Source organism: Eurypyga helias, unplaced genomic scaffold (assembly GCF_000690775.1).
Source record: "Eurypyga helias isolate BGI_N326 unplaced genomic scaffold, ASM69077v1 scaffold23226, whole genome shotgun sequence".
Classification (NCBI taxonomy): domain Eukaryota; kingdom Metazoa; phylum Chordata; class Aves; order Eurypygiformes; family Eurypygidae; genus Eurypyga; species Eurypyga helias.
The window spans coordinates 7,019-22,984 of NW_010256431.1; the positions used below are offsets into that span (position 1 = coordinate 7,019).

The 15,966-nt window shown below is 43.7% G+C and overlaps 1 protein-coding gene across 1 annotated transcript in view; it reads left to right on the forward strand.

Annotated features, from left to right (window-relative positions):
- Nucleotides 1–3,547: 3,547 nt before the first annotated feature.
- Nucleotides 3,548–15,966, forward strand: part of MAMLD1 (mastermind-like domain containing 1) — a gene marked incomplete at its 5' end in the record, with an annotated part of 32,080 nt that continues 19,661 nt past the window's right edge. Inside the window, 2 exons of the mRNA XM_010153669.1 lie at nt 3,548–4,817; nt 5,031–5,242. Of these exons, the coding sequence (XP_010151971.1) occupies nt 3,548–4,817; nt 5,031–5,242 (1,482 nt within the window). The remainder of the gene's footprint in view (nt 4,818–5,030; nt 5,243–15,966) is intronic.

Consider the following 15,966-nt stretch of genomic DNA (forward strand, 5'->3'; position numbering starts at 1 on the left):
AGGTCTCCCCGGAGCCTTCCCTTCTCCAGGCTGAACAAGCCCAACTCTCTCAGCCTTTCATCACAGCTCAGGTGCTCCAGCCCTTGGATCATCTTTGTGGCCTCCTCTGGACTCGCTCCAAGTGGTCAATATCCTTCTGATGTTGAGGACTCCACAGCTGGACGCAGCACTCCAGGTGGGGTCTCACCAGAGCAGAGTACAGGGGCAGAATCCCCTCCCTCGCCCTGCTGACCACGCTGCTCTGGATCCAGCCCAGGATACCGTTGGCTTTCTGGGCTGCCAGCGCACACGGCCGGCTCCTGTTCAGCTTTTCATCCCCCAGTACCCCCAAGTCCTTCTCCTCGAAGCTGCTCTCTATCCACTCTCCACCCAGCCTGTACTTGTGCTGGGATTGCCCTGACCCAGGTGCAGGACCTTGCCCTTGGCCTTGTTGAACTCCATGAGGTTGGCAGTGGCTCACCTCTCCAGCCTGTCCAGGTCCCTCTGGATGGCAACTCTTCCCTTCAGTGTGTTGACCGCGCCACACAGCTTGGTGGTGTCATCTGATTTTTTTCATTGTGATGTGCTTGAAGCAGAGGGCTGATGATACCCAGGCCTCCCTTCTGACAAAAATCATTCTGTGATTTGTTTAGTTACTGTAAGAATGGTATTTTTCTCTCTCAAATTTGGGGCTGTAGTCAAATCTATCTTAAGCAAAAGCAATGCTACTAAATTGTGTGGAGTTAAAGCTGCCTGCACTGGGGGAAGTTGGTCTTCCAGATTTTATGGTCCTTGTGCAAATATGCACCTGGGAAAAAGTCTTGCTTTTCAAGAGAACATAACACACAGCTAATTTCAGTGCCGCTTTTACAGCCAGGCTTCTCACGAGGGCTAAGCAACAGCATCCTATTTAAACTCCTGACCCAGTTTTGGAATGCCCATGCCATCTGAAAGCTATGGCCCTATTTCATCTGTTTATATCTAGTTCTGGGGAAATGGAGTTTTGTTTTCCCATCACATTTACTCCCCAGTGCATCAGTTAAAAACTATTTTTCAGAGTGTTTAGAAAACCCAAATTTTCCCCCAGTAACTCAGAGCATAGGAATGTCCTATGGCAAAAGAAGCACTGGCAAGGACATGCATGCCAGCATGTCAGCTGGCCAAGTATGGGAGATCCCCCACCATTTCCTGCGTGAAGGTTCCCAGGGTGCAACTTGGGAACACACTGTGTTTATTTTGGATGTGTGAAGCCCCTGTAAAGATTCTCCATACATGTCTGGATTTAAATATATGTAGTTATGCTCTACCAACATGTTTCAGCCTACACAGGGCAACATCTGTTGAAACATGCACCTCTGGCTTAGCTTTATCAAAGAAAATGAAGGAAAACAATTTCATCCATCATTAGACCAACACTTGGGAGAAGATTTAGGCCTCGATCCATTTCCTGAAGCTAAGCAAATTTTGGCCTCATCAGCCCAGAGGAATAATCAAATCACTGATGCTTCAGCGGTCTCTGGCTGTGATGTAAAGGCAGCCTCTCACTGAGATGATTCCGCTGACTGAAGATGGCTGTCAGGTAACAGCGAAGGGTGCACTGAAAGCAGATCTCCCTGTGCAGCGCTGGTTCTCACTTGCCAGTGGTTTTTGAGGGCAACCCATGTTAAAGCAATGCAACTGGAGGTCACAGAAGAGAAGCACTCATTGCTGTAGGAAGGGATAACTCCTAAGGGGTAGGGGGAAGTATCCGTGTAAAAAGGTCTCTTTGCCACAATGCCATTCAAAACTGCTTTGTTGATGGAGGTGGGTGAACTCCTCCTACAACCGGACCAGCAGCGCTGTGTAGTATGCAAACCTGCTTTCCATCTGCCCGGGTGGCTATGTGCAATAGCTTGTACACTCCCGCTCTCCTCCAGTCGTCTGTGTAAGCTGGATACCAGCCTGGCAATGTCCAGTGCTCGTCCTAGACCGCACCTATAGCCTAAGCAGCTGGAGGCACAGATCTGGAATCTTCTCTCTGCACACCAATTTAGACATAAGTGATGGGAGAGCACTCCTATGAGTCATCAGGCAGCTCCCCCGTGTTCCCAGGTCAGAACAACGGGTGTCTGTGGTCAGTGGCCTGAAGATAGGCTGAATTTAGGGGTGGACATTGGCCATTTGCACAGTGACCTTCACGTGCACATTGCAGAAGGAGCCACACAAGTTGTGCCCAACCTTGTGTGCACTGTGTGGTGACCGCCCTGTGACACTGTTGTCTGAAAGTACCAGAGTTGCTGGCCGTTGCATAGGGTGTCATAGGCAAAACTGTGATGTGCTTAAAAGTGTAAAATCTAGATGTTGGTGATACCTACCACGGCCCTGGGGTGGATCTGGTTACACTGGCGTTAGGTAGTAGGGCTTTTCTGGTGATAGGAGCTTCTATTAGATGTGACTTTTTTTCATGGCACAGGATGACTGGCAGCACTTGCACTTGTAGGCTAGGACTGGGAGAGGCTTTGTTGTGAGCCAGCTTAGACGAGCAGTGACTTTATAAGGTTTTCCCATTGCTGATTAGATAGTTTTCTAAATGCTGCCTCCCTCCATTGATAAACAAGGACATAATGCCTATTTCCCTTAACTTGAAGCAGCAATGTTAATGTCTGATTAATCCTATGACATACTGGTCATGCTTGTTAAAACTGAAAGCCACAGATGATTGTATTTGGAGATTTCCATATCATGCTGAGTTAGTATTAGAAACATTGTTTTCAGTTTCATTTTATATGTATAGAGCAGTTTTTTCCCTAAGATTTATGGAATTACAACTCTACCATTTCTTGTAGATCAAGATATTTATGTAATTGTATTTTGAAAACACTTTGTTTTTTATGAATGAGTTGCAATCCTTCAAAAGAACAAACCCCATACTGCCTTAGACTTAGAAGAATAAACAAAAATTAAGAGGTTTAGCTGTTATTTACTGGTTACTGAAATCTAAACCATCTGTGATTAGGAAGCCTGAAAATCTGTTTAGATAGATAGTTGAGAATTTGTTTTGGTTTGGTTTGTTCTCAAACTATGACAGTTATTTCAGATGTTCTGCCTATAAAGAATATAAAACAATTTAGTTGTCTCAGGTCTGAATTTAATCTGAGTCACTGGCAGAAGGTCACTAAATTCAGTCCAGGATTTCATTCAGATCTGCTATTGTTTAGACCTAAAAAATGTTACCATAAAAATGTTGGCATGTTTGTTATTCAGGGAGTATAATGTCTTAAATGAAATGGTACCAGAGACTATTTTAAAAACTTCTATTACGGTTCACATGACAGACAGTATTTTATAGCTTTAACATCTGTTTTAAGGCCAACATGTGACATTTAGCCTTTGTCTGACTATAACTGTTTCAATTTCAGTGAATTTGCACCCACTTAAATCCTGATTGAATTTGTCTCACATTATTAGTTTTTTAATTGTATGATTTAATTTTCTTTATCTCCAACTCAGTGTTACAGTATGGAGCTTCAGAGCATGCTAGAATAAGGTCAATAACAGATCCTTTCTCCTTCCTTTTTTATTTTCCCAGTTACAGGGATCCATTAAAAGAAAACTGGAAGATGATAGCTCTCCTGCCTCCAGCGGCGTGCCTGATGTCATTTTCTCAAATGACAGTAAAAGACTTTGCCTTGATGATGTAAACCTTGCCATGGGCCAGGGTGCCAACCCCAACGTGGCATGTCCAGAAATGCAAAGTTCTCCGTTCTCCAGCAGTCACAGCGCTTCTTCCCTGGGAGTTACAGGTCATTCAGTGCTCCTCGAAAACAATCACATGAATGGTGGTGGCATTGGTTCCCCGTTTTCAGTGCCACCCAGTGCAGAAATAAGTCAGAAGGGGTCCATAGGAGGGCAAAACAATAACATTGCCCACTATGATGAGAAAGGAAACAGCTTACAGTCTGTGGACCAAGAGCTGCAAGATCTATTGGAAGAGCTGACAAAAATGCCTGATCCTTCTCCCAGTGACCTGGACCTGGAGAAGATTTTGTGCAGCAAGGCTGAAGAGCCACTTGGGCTGAGTCATTCTCAGCCCAGCATAAGTACCACTCCAAAGTCCTCCCCACAGACTTCCCACTTGGAGAACCATGTTGCTAACAAAGATTTTTCTCCAGGCTGCAATCCAGCCAGTGGAGGATCTCCTCAGATGAGACCATCATCTGCTGGAGCTAACTTCCAAGTTCCTCCCTCAAACAAGCCTGCTGTGTCGCCCATCTCCACAGCCGCTCAGAGCAAGAACCAGCCACCACCCATGCTCCCGGTACCCTTACCCAACATACCTGGCTCCAACTGGCATGCTCAGCAGCTAAAGCAGCTGGCAGCTAGCAAGCAGGTGTCTACTACTAAGCAACAAGTACAAGCTTCCAGCTGGCCAGCTATGTCTCCCCCTGGCCTCTCTCCACCTTACAGGACAGGATCATCCCCACACCATCAACCTTTCAGTCCTCAAAATGTTATGGTGTCTGGCATGCCTGCTAATAATTTACCAGGAAACAACATTCAGAGTCCTCAAAACACTCTGCTTTCAAACATGACTTCCAGCAGCACCCCATCCAATGGGCCCTCTCCTCCTTATGGGTCTGAGAAGCTCTCCAGTCCAGCTCTGAACCAGCAGCCCTTCAGCCCGCAGAGCTCCATGCTGCCCACTCTGACAGCAGCCAGTTTACCAGCCAACAACATTAAAAGTCCACAGAACAACTTGGTTGCCAGCATGGCCTCCACAAATACTGGACCTTCTCCACCATACAGGCCAGAAAAGCTGTCAAGCCCAGCTCTGCATCAGCAGCCCTTCAGTCCTCAAGGTACATTAATCTCTACCATCACTCCCACCAGCAACCCCACAAGTATGCAGAGCTCACTTTTTAAATCAATGACTTCAAACCAGACCAAAAATGTGAACATAATTATGCAGCAGCCACCCAGTAGCTTACAGCCGGGTCTGGTGGATGAGAGTCCTGTTAGCCAAGAGCAGTTTTCTTTCAATAACACCAAACCACTGTCTCACTTTGCCTCAGAGTCAGCTACTCAAAAGATGTCACCTCTGACAGCAGGACAAGGGCAGCAGTCTCTCATTCACTATCTCCAGCAGCAGCAGTCCGCAGCCATGCAGCAGTCCCAGCAGGTGAACAACAGCCAGTTTCTCCAGCAGCAGTTTCGACAGCTGATGCAGCCACATCGGATGCAGAGACACGTGCAGCCTGCCGCGCTGCCGTCGCAAAGCAGACAGGTGAGACCGTCTCTTCTGTCTCAGTGCTTTTGTGAAAATATTGAGTCATTTATTTCTTACTTTTACTTTCGTCTGTGTTTCAAATGTGACGTGGCTAATGTTCTGGGGTGTGCAGAGTGTATACATGGACAAGGCAGTAACAGCATTGTGGTGTTATCAGAGTAACTTTATTTATTTCTTCAGCTGAAATGTACTGTAATTCCACCATGCATTGTCTCTTCCAGCCCAGTGCAGAACTTTGTGCTTTTAGGCAAAACACATTTAATACCACTAAAATAAATAATTTTACATGTATAGGCAGTATTCTTATTTGCCTTATATTGTAAATTGTAGAGGTGTTCCCATAACATGTTTCCCATCATCTTTTTAGTGGGATTTTTTTTTTCTTTGTGCCCTTCAACAGATTTCTCTGTGTTACACTCCTGAGGTTAGAAAAGTGGAGTTAAAATATGACTCTGACATGGACAGCAGGTCAAACAGTACACCTAATAGCAAAGAGGCAGACTTGAAATACCTGTTTTGGGTGAGGGCCATTCCCCACCCTTAGCTGATCTGCAATACCAACCGAGCTGGTAAGTGCAAAAATGCAGCTGGCAGGAGTGAGAGAAGGCCCTGATTTCTTTCCAGCAACCCTCTTCCTGAGACTCAAGGAACAGTGCAATGCACTGGCTGCTTCTAACCCAGGTAAAAGTGATTCACTGCGAAGAGGGATTTCAGAGCAAGGAAGAGCTTGGGAATTTCATCTGAGAGCAGCCTGGGTGTGAGGAATAAATCGCTATCTTTTTGTTACGAAGAATAGTAGGAAACAGATTGAACCTCACCACCAAAGCTAAATGCCTCATTAGGCTGAGCCAACACTTTGGAAGCAGAACCCTTCAAGTGCTGTGCACTCTGTCAGCTCCTTGTGAAAGACTGAAACACTTCTCACCCAGCAAACCAGCGGCTGATCTCTGAAGCTCTGCTAGAATCTGCTCGGGAGCATGGTGCTTAGCTAGGGAATACGCTCCAGAGCCTGGGTTTCTCTGCTCTTCTTCCCTGCTAAGTGACAAGTTCGTACAGAGGTGGATTTCTTCAGTGGGGGTGACTTAGTGTAGCCTTTTCCTATGACAGCAGTGCGAAAAAAGGGCATAGTTACTAAATGTCAGCTTCTTAGTAGTAAATCCATGAGGTGCTGTGCCACTTTGGGATCGACTCACTCTTTTCCGTTGTGCATGCTCAGTACTTGCTCGCTTGCCAGCTTAAAACAGACAGCTGGGAAGGACTGGTGACTTGCTGAATTTGCTTATGCAAATATATAACATGTAACCATATGGCATATATAGTTCACTTTAAAGGGTGATCAATATGAGGCCCTAATTCAACCAGGGCCTGAAGCAATTATGTTGCTTTAAGACCCTGTTTGTGTCGAATGGGACCCAGATTAAACACGAAGTAGGGCACCTTGCTGGCTTGGGAACTAGGTGCATGGATGGACATAGGATTGAAAGTGAGTAAGTTGCTGCAGCTTCGTGAATTACTCCCCATCAGGTGTTTTACTCTGGAGGCATCATCTTGGCTGGTAAGTTGTTAAACTGCAGTAACATGATTGCTTTTGATTGTACGTCCATAACCTTTGAGCATATATGGGGTTTGTCCTGCCCTTCCCGGGTGTGTGGAATCGCAACGTTCATGTTGGATTCCTGAGGTTTCCTGTGCCCTAGTTTTCCCTGCTTTGCATCTTTGTCTTCTGAAACCTCTGAAACCCCTACATGATAGATGAGTAAAAAAAAAGAGAGAAAAATTTCTGCAGTGAGTCTAGTTGGCAAAAATAGCCCCTCTTCCAGCAACTTTCCTAGTGCTATGCCTGTGCTGCATTTTTAGCTGATTCTCACCATCAGAGAGAGAGTTGTTATAATTTAGCATCTATCAGTAAAGATCAGGGAGAGTTAAGACAATGATTACAGGTGATGAGCATTTTACATTTTCAGACTCGTTAGGTAAGCTGGATGGTGCCTCCCTCATTTTACAAGTAAGACTTTCTACAGTAATTATGCACCAGATGACAGTGCTTCAGCATTACAGTCTGTTGAGCTGCCGAAGAAAGATGGTGGATGGTCAGGAGTAGAGCATTTTGTTAGGTTTTGATAATTTTACCGCAAATCTCATAGAAGAAAATGGATACTGAGTGCTGAATTAAAAGAAAAATGACATGAAACCATACTCTAGGTAGGAAATGTTAAAATTCTGGGATAGTTGCTGCGTTTCTTTGACTCTAGCATGTAGATGTGTTATTTGTCTGCAATAGATTTCTTATTTACATTGAAACATTGATACTGAAATTTTGGACCCAACCTGCTGTGTACCAATTTTACTCCATTATGGCAAAGTAGCTCCAAGCGACTGTGATTTTGATTGCCAGCAGAGTACCTGAGAGGTGAATTTGAGCTTAGCAGAATCCCAGTGCCCATTCTCTCCCGAGGCAGGTGATGAATAGGACTTTTCAAGCATGGAGCAGTTGTTTCATTAAAAGGCAAAATGTTAAAGATTCAGATGATGGGGGAGACAACTCTGTGTCTTCAAAAGTTAATAAACTTGTAGTGGAAAATTGCCTTTTTTAGCATCATTCAAAGAAATTTACTCAAAGAAAACAACAGCATTCCCTGGAATGTTGTTTAATGTTTTAAAGTCATCTCCTTACTCAATGTGTGTGTTTGTAAATGTGACTAAAATTTATAGAAAGAAGACATAGTACCCTCTTCTTTTGAGCAAGAGGTGCAGCTTTATAGAAAAGAAGAATGTGGATGGTGTCCAGTTGGAGGGAGAACAATAAACCATGAAATTTGATCCTTGTAGCAGGCAGAGCAACATGGGGAAGAGAGCAGCGCCTGGAACATAGACCCAGAGTGAGCTTTTTGCTGTGGTTTAAACGCCTATTAAAGCAAAGACTCCACATTCCAAAACCTGGGGCTACTCGTGTCGCCTCACAGCTCTCCCATTTTTGTACTTCAGGATATATCTCTTAAGTGTAATCAGTCTGCCTCCCAGATCCTGTATTGCCTGTACAACTGGTAAATCTGATAAGGGCTAATCTTTTCCTATCTGAAGTGCTCTGTCTTTATTGTTGAGCAGTGACGGATATCGATTGAGGCACTGACAGTTTGCATTGTGCGATGTACCAAAGCCTTGTGGGGCTAACATGGCTCGTGTGGGTATGTGCAGGTTTTCATTTTACTCATCTAGGACTGATACTTGCTGAGTGAAATTATACTCAAAGGTCTGGGCTCATAAATCCACAATATAAAGATGGTAGTAAATGCCAGAGTCAGTCTCCAAAACTATCGCACTCGTTTTCTGGGCTTAAGCGTAGCCACTTGACGTTATTGGCTGTTTCTGGGTGCATGAAAAGCTGCATCTGCACAGGCAGGTTGAATGGTTGGGCATCTCCCTGATTGTCATGCCTAAATACAGTTTGTACTTGCAGCTCCTCTATCCTGGCATGTCAGGTGTATTGGAGCCGATTATACCTTCAGCAGCGGTGACCCAACATCACCGCTTCCAGCAGAGCTCTTCTGTTACTCCCGCCGATACCAGCGCAGACACGTGGCTCTGAATGGAAAGGAGGGTTCGCTTGAAGGCAGGAACATGGGCCAGTGATCTTTGCAGCTTAAATCAGGCTGGAATAAAAGAAACCTTTGGGTGGCTATTGCTTTTCCAAGCCCAAGTCTGACGAGTTAAAATTGGCGAGTCTCAGGGAGGAGAGCAGTGTTGCCCACTGCTCTGTCTGTAAAATGTTGAAAACCAAAACACACCTTAAAAGCTTGTTTTGTTGGGGGGACGTAGCTAGTAAATAGCCATTGTTTGGGTGGGGGACAGTGTGCATTTCTGAGCTCCACTTGCACTGTAGGAACCAAATGTGCTATTCTTAGAGCTCTCTGCATTCTTGCTGACATGCAGGGAGTTGTATACTGGATTGTCAGTGAAGGGTATATTTGTTTCAGCTCCATTGCCAAAAATGATGGTAGAGGAAAAATTATAGGAGAAGAGACAGAGAGAAAAATAATATTATTTGCAGTAAAAATGGCTGTATTTTACTACATATGGACTGCATATGAGATAGTGAAGAACATGCTGAAGACTAAAAAACCTTTGAAAAGGACGACAGTGGTTCTTTAACTGTGGTAAAAGCAGCAATATACTATCTGAGTTGGCAGAGTAAATTATAGGTTGCACAGAAACACCCTAACTGAGCTAGATTAAATATACTGGGGGGGGATATGGGGGGAGGAGTGAAAAAACCCTCTTGTTTCTGAGCATGAGTTCTCTAAATATAGAAACAAAACTGAATAAGAAATGCATTGTTATAAAGAGCAAACTGACCCAGAGCTTAGATGTCAAAGGTTAAATAAATATAATGAAATACAAAATACAGCTTTTATGAATACAAACAGAAATGTTAATACCACGAACTGATTCCTGAGTGTCCTGTGTTATATGAACTAATTTCTGCCCATGAGAAGTCAGTGAGCTAATGTGCCGTGGCTGTTAGGTGAGGCTGTTCTGACAGAGCAGCACTTCGTAGGCTCTGATGCAGATCAGTCAGAGTTTGGAAAAGCAGAGGACACAGCCCACGGCATCTGAGTACATACAGTCCTCTTGTAAGTACAGGTAAAAATCATGTTTTATTTGGGATTTCTGAGATGGCACAAGGAGTCTTCCTCACACATAAACCAACTACGGTATCATGTTTTATTAATAAGCCCGAAAGTACTGGCCAGATTTCATCTGCAGTTTCAACCCTACCCCCCTGCTTTTCCTACGTATCAAACTTATCTTTAAAGCCACTTTGAATTAAGTTCCGCTGGTATTTCCCTGTCTCCTCTCCTCTCCTCTCCAAAATTTTAAAATACTACTTTTCTTTTCTTTTACTAATGCTGTGGGGAAGCAAAACAGATTTAATTTCAAAGGGCAGTGGTAGCACAATACGAAGCAAAACCTTTGAGGGAGTGGAGAGCTTTTGAAGGCAAAGCAACAAGCCCCTCAGCTAATTAAGTGCCTTTGAATAGGCGAATAAAGGAAGCTGGTGATGAATCTGGATTACAGAGGGCAGTAAGGCTGAGGCTGGTGTTTGACCTCTACACAGATGTAAAAGCATCTTATTTGAATGGTCATTTCTGAATTTATATTTGTCTGTGTACTTGTAACTGAGTTGATTTTTTTTTTTCAAACTTGGAGATTCTCCCTTCCATTTTTCAGGAGAGTCTGAAAGGACCTTGACTGAAACTACCCGACAGCCATCTTCTCCCTCTTCCCTTCCCTCCAAGTAAATAATGTAAGATAAGTTTGGGAAAGTATGGAGTAATTTATGGGAAGAAATGGAGTGTTTGGCCTCAACATGCCCACAGTAATACAGCATTTCCAGAGGTGCAGTAATCAAGATAAAAAACAATTCACATCTGGTCTTCGTAGCCCATTGCTCTTTCTCGGTGTTTTTTAAATCAGGTGTGTCGTCTTCTGTTAGATTACAGGTATTTCAAAGGCTTTCCCTGTTGTAGTGGAGTCCTTGTAGCCATGTCTTAACCTTCCCAGTTCTTTGGCTTGTATTTTAAGATGTTTACAGGCATTGATATTCCTAGCAGCTCGGTCTCATGCCGTCATCATTCCTTCCAGTTCAGCTATCTTTTGTTCTGAAAGCACTTTTGGACACCACATCCTCCTCCACCCTCACCATTGCCCTGCGTTTGGGTCTGAAATGAATGTGGATGCTGCATCAAATCTGCAGCACTTTCCTCAATCCAGATGGGTCTTTCCTTGGTTGTTACCTGTTCAATAACACGGAAGATGTTCTGCCAGCAGTTTAGCACATAGGACACAGACAACTCTATGGGAAACTCCTGCTGGACAAATTAAAATCCACTTGGAAATTAAAAAGAGACTCGGGTGGTTCTGTAAACCCCAGTGAGGGGTGCTGGGAGGTGGTCAGGGAAGTCTTGGTCTCTATTACCTGTGGGATGATGAAGCGATGTGTGTGCATGCTGACGTGGAGTTGTCTGTGTTTGCAGTGGAGAAAGACAAAAGGAAGTAGTACTTACGTTCTGTGAACATGTAGATGGAAACGTGGCTTATCACAGGGAAATTCAGGACTAGGCACTGCATTTCTGCTTGTCAGGCTGCTGAGCATCGTGGTGCCCAGGACTCCCCACTCCACTCCTGGCAGGGCCATACAGCCGCAGGGGAGCAGAGGAGAGTGTGCCATCATGCAGAGGTTCTGCCTTAAATCTAACCCCCCCTGCTTTTGTGGTTTTGAGCTTTAAGCAACAGACAGTTGTTTCCTTCTGCTCTGCAGTGGGGAGTGAGAGAGGAAAGTGGTGGTATCATGCTAAAAAGTGTCTGATTCTTTTGATGTGAAACCATCTGACACCTGTTTGTACCAAAACCACTCCGATCCTGCCAGGTGGGCAGTTTCTCTCAGGTTATCTAGGCAGATTGGAGTAGTGTTCACAAGTTTTCCCGTGCTAAACATCAGCTGAATCAGGCCCCAACTACAGATTTTCTTGCTTTCTTTTTTTTTTCAAGGTCCCCATTTTTGCTTTGTTTATTAGCACCAAAAAAAAACCCCAAAAAAACCCCCCCAAACAACCAAAACCCTACACAACATCCATATGCAGAAACCTTTAACTTATAAGCAGTTTAGCAAAAGGTTTTGAACATCTTTTTTTTTTTCCTCAACTGGGCCCTTAGATGCAATGAAGTTGTAAACATTAAAAAAAAAAGGGAAAGACTCAGGGAACTTCTCACCATCTGGCTTTGTAATGAATGCCATAACTTCCTTCTGTGTATCATTCTTAAAAATAACAACCTGAATAGTGGTTAGTGATGGGTAAGACACACTACTTGCATTGTCACTTAGAAGTCAGTGCAGCCACAGTTCTCGGGTCGAAAGGGTGTGTTCATGGTGTGCTGATGAATAGCAACAAGGTTTCCATGACCCTATTGTACAGCCACTCCTTTCATCTGGGCTGTAAATTCCCATTAATATCAGAACATCTTAATTCCATTTCCCCCCACATCTGCGGAAGATAGGTTTGTTCGTTGTCTGTATTTTCTGTATCTTTCTTAGTGAATGGCAGTTTGGGGAGCTTATTTTGAGGTCAAAGCAGGCTGGCGTTCAGAAAATGTGCTCACTTCCCTAAAACCATGCCCTTCTTACTACCTCAAATGTGATGCCTAAATTAATAATTAATTTAAATACTTTTAGCAGTGCTACTGTGAAGCATGGTTTGTACCCTTGATTTTTGGGGTGGTTTCTACCTCGTATTATGTTGTAGTCTAAAATTGCATCTGTACCCCACAAGGCAGAAATCCTGACAGAACGAAAGTCTAATTTAAACAGTTGGAATAAAAAGCAAATAAATAAATGAATCCCTCAGACGCTGTTAAATCGTGCGCCTGGCACTGGATGGCGGTTGGGCAGGGTGGGGTGCCTGGAGCTGCCTACTTTGCCCTGCTCTGCTCCTCAGTCACTTCTGCCTTGCTGCAGTAAACGCTGCACACAGAATAAAAGTACAAACATGTTTTGTTTCAGATGCCATACCTAGAAATAACTTTCCTGGTAAAATGAACTCAGTCTCTTTTTCTCGGGGCATTTTGGAGAAATTTCAGCGTGTGGGTGGGGGAAAACAAAGCCGTGGCTGTAAACAGGAACCAATATTGTCTCCGCGCCTGAATGGGGAGAGAAACTGAACTGGCCTCGGTGGTTCCCTCGTACATCTGCGAGTCTGGAAACACTGGGATGATTCACAGTTTGCTGATTGATACAGGAGCAAGCAAAATGGTGTGAATTAACGACCATTACAGCGCTGCACTGAATGGCACATATCCCCCCAGAACAAATGATGTTTCACGAAGATTGCTTAGAGGAAGAGGTAATGGGTCTTAAATACAAATTAGCAGCAGTCCCATCAAAGCTGTTAACATTATGGTTTAAAAGCCAAACACTATTATGAGCTGTCTTCAAAAACTCTGTCCATTTAGGGAGCATATCAGTCTGCCGAGTTGGCTGTGCAGTGTTTCTGTCTTGAGCACTTTGCACTGTTTCAAGCAGCCAGCACGGATAATTGATAGAAACCCACAATTGGAGTGTAGCAGCTCTTCTTAGGGATTTGAAGGCTAATCACTCCATTTTTAAGTACATTTTTAAGTTAAAATTCTTATAGCACATACAAAGGCAAATAATATCATTATCAATATGTTGTTCTTAAAAGCCCTACTGTTACCAAGAAGTAATTCTGTATCACAATTTAACCTTCTGCATAGGGGAATGTTAGGAGAAGATAGGAAATACATTACTTTAGCATAAACGATATTCTCTATACGACCAGCAAAATGATTTAATATTTGTCACTGTAGTAATGAAAATGCGATACCTTAGGTCAGTGCCTGACAGATGCAGATCTGAACGCAGGTTATGGGCAAGCTATGCAGAGATGTTTTTGCCCACTACAGAATTGATGAGACCCATGCAAGCAGGATAAGCCCTGTAATGTAGGCAGAATAGTATGATATCCTGGTCTAAGACATTGCATTAACAGTTTGATCTTGTAAAGATTCAGACACACACGCCTAAATTTACACAGTGGGAGGTCATCCCAGGACAACTACAGGGCTGTTTCTGAGACCAGGTAGAAGGGAAGGGGAAGGATGCAGCAAAGGGCATGGTGATCACTGGCAATGGCATATCAATGCTAGGACAAAAAAAGAGAGTTGGAAGCTTTGATGCACTTGTTCCTACCTCAGCTCAAGTTTACACTGGAATTATTTTTGACTTTTCTGGCTTTATTTTCTATGGGTTAGTACCAGCATTTTGTAAATGTGCTAAACTGTGAAGAAGTTTATGTTTTAATCAGTCCATTTGCAGCTCTTCGGGGTTTGGGTTTTTTGAGTCACGTATTGCAGAAGCAAAATCTGCCCCTTGCAGGAAGAAAAGCTGCCCCCTCCTCTTCAGCACAGCAATAACAAAAGCAAATGAAGAAGAAAAAGAAATTCTTAACAAAGGTGTTTTCCCTCTTCTTCTAATTTGATGACTGCAGGCAGCTAATGAGTTTCTTCCCTTTCCGTAAGGATGAGGACATACTATACCGGGACACCCTTAGCATGTCTCTCTGTCATAAACAAATCTGTTTCCATACTTAAGTACTCAGGGCTTTTGGAATCTTCTCTTTGCATAATAAATGTGTTTAATGTTTCCTTGGCTCTCTAGCATCGCTGTGTATAGACTGTAACTGTACAGGACTGAAGGGTAGTTTACACGGCGCTTGCATCTGAATCCTCTGTTCTCTTTTGCCATTCCTCCGAAGGGCGTGTTTCAGCAAAGAATGACTGATCCTATGAGTGTTATTTTTTTGTTTCGTACAACCCCCTTTTCTCCTCCTTCCCAGCACAGTCAGCACACTTTCTGCAGCAGCATATTAGTTTTATAGGTGGAAACGTGGCGTTTAGCAGAAAGATGCGTAACAAGGATGAGATGGTACTTTCTTCTCCTCCCTCCTCTCCCGAGAGATACCCTGTGACTTCCTCGATTAGTCCCTTAATCGCCGTAGCTCAAAATTCAGTCTGATCAAAGGAGCAGAACGAGGTTGAAAAGTGCAGATTCTGGCAATTGATTTGACTGTTTAGATTCCCCGCTGAGCTCATTTAGAGCTGGAATGAAGCTATTGCTGCCGCATTTCTCATCCTTGGCTCAGCAGTAGAGCCGTGCCCAGTGCCGCGCTGGGAGAAGGCTGTTCCCAGTGCCTGGAGCCAGCCTGCACCAGGGAGCAGCCTCCAGCGTGAGAGGAGGCTCAGCCTCCCTGTGCCAGGAGACAGCTGCGTGGTCTTGTCCTCCTTCGGTCAGAAGGGCCGTGTCTGTGTGCCATTAGCTGTTCAGCCGCAGGAAAACCGGGGACCTTGTTCACGGCAGGTGCCGGAGTCAGTCCTGATGATTCTGTGCCCTCTTTATAGAGGTTCGTGCGTGTTGTGAGTGGGGAGGCAGTAAGAAAATATGTGAATGGAAAATCTGTAAACAGCATGAAGTTCCTTGTACAAGTTTTCTTTACAGTGTAATGACTCACTTGAGGAATACAGTTGTTTTCAATGCCTGTTTATACGTGCAGTTTTAACCGGTGCTGCTTTCTCTCATTAATAGTCTTGTTGGTTCTTGTTTGCTTGAGGCAAAAATGCAGACTGCCCATGCCTGTGTTGTTCTCTGCAGATTAACATCTGATTTTGCAATCCTTACACATCTCAAATTCCTGTTGGTGTAACAAGGAGTTACAAATTCTCCAGGAACAGTTGGACTCCTGATGCATTATTTGTGATTCTACAGTTGCCCAAAGTGTGCTAGTATTGCTCAAACAGAGATAGAGTGATTTGATGGGTAAATTCTTATCTCATTAAAGTGAATTATTGTTACTGAAATGTGAACAGCATTCTATTATCAAAAAAATATTAGGTATTTAATGCTGTAAGAGTGCTTAAGGTCAGCAAGAACAGCTGATAACATCACCATAGAATGTGTGATGGTCCTGAAATGTGAGTAAATCTTTAACTGAAAAAAGTTGTGTCAGAGATATTAGTGTTTTCCCATAGTTTAGGACTTTGTCTAAATTCCCCAACATTTATGTTGTATTTTACTTTAAAAAAGAAAGAAAAGAAAAAAAAACCCAAACACATTTAATAAGAACTTTTTTATTAAGAAAAAAATACGGGGG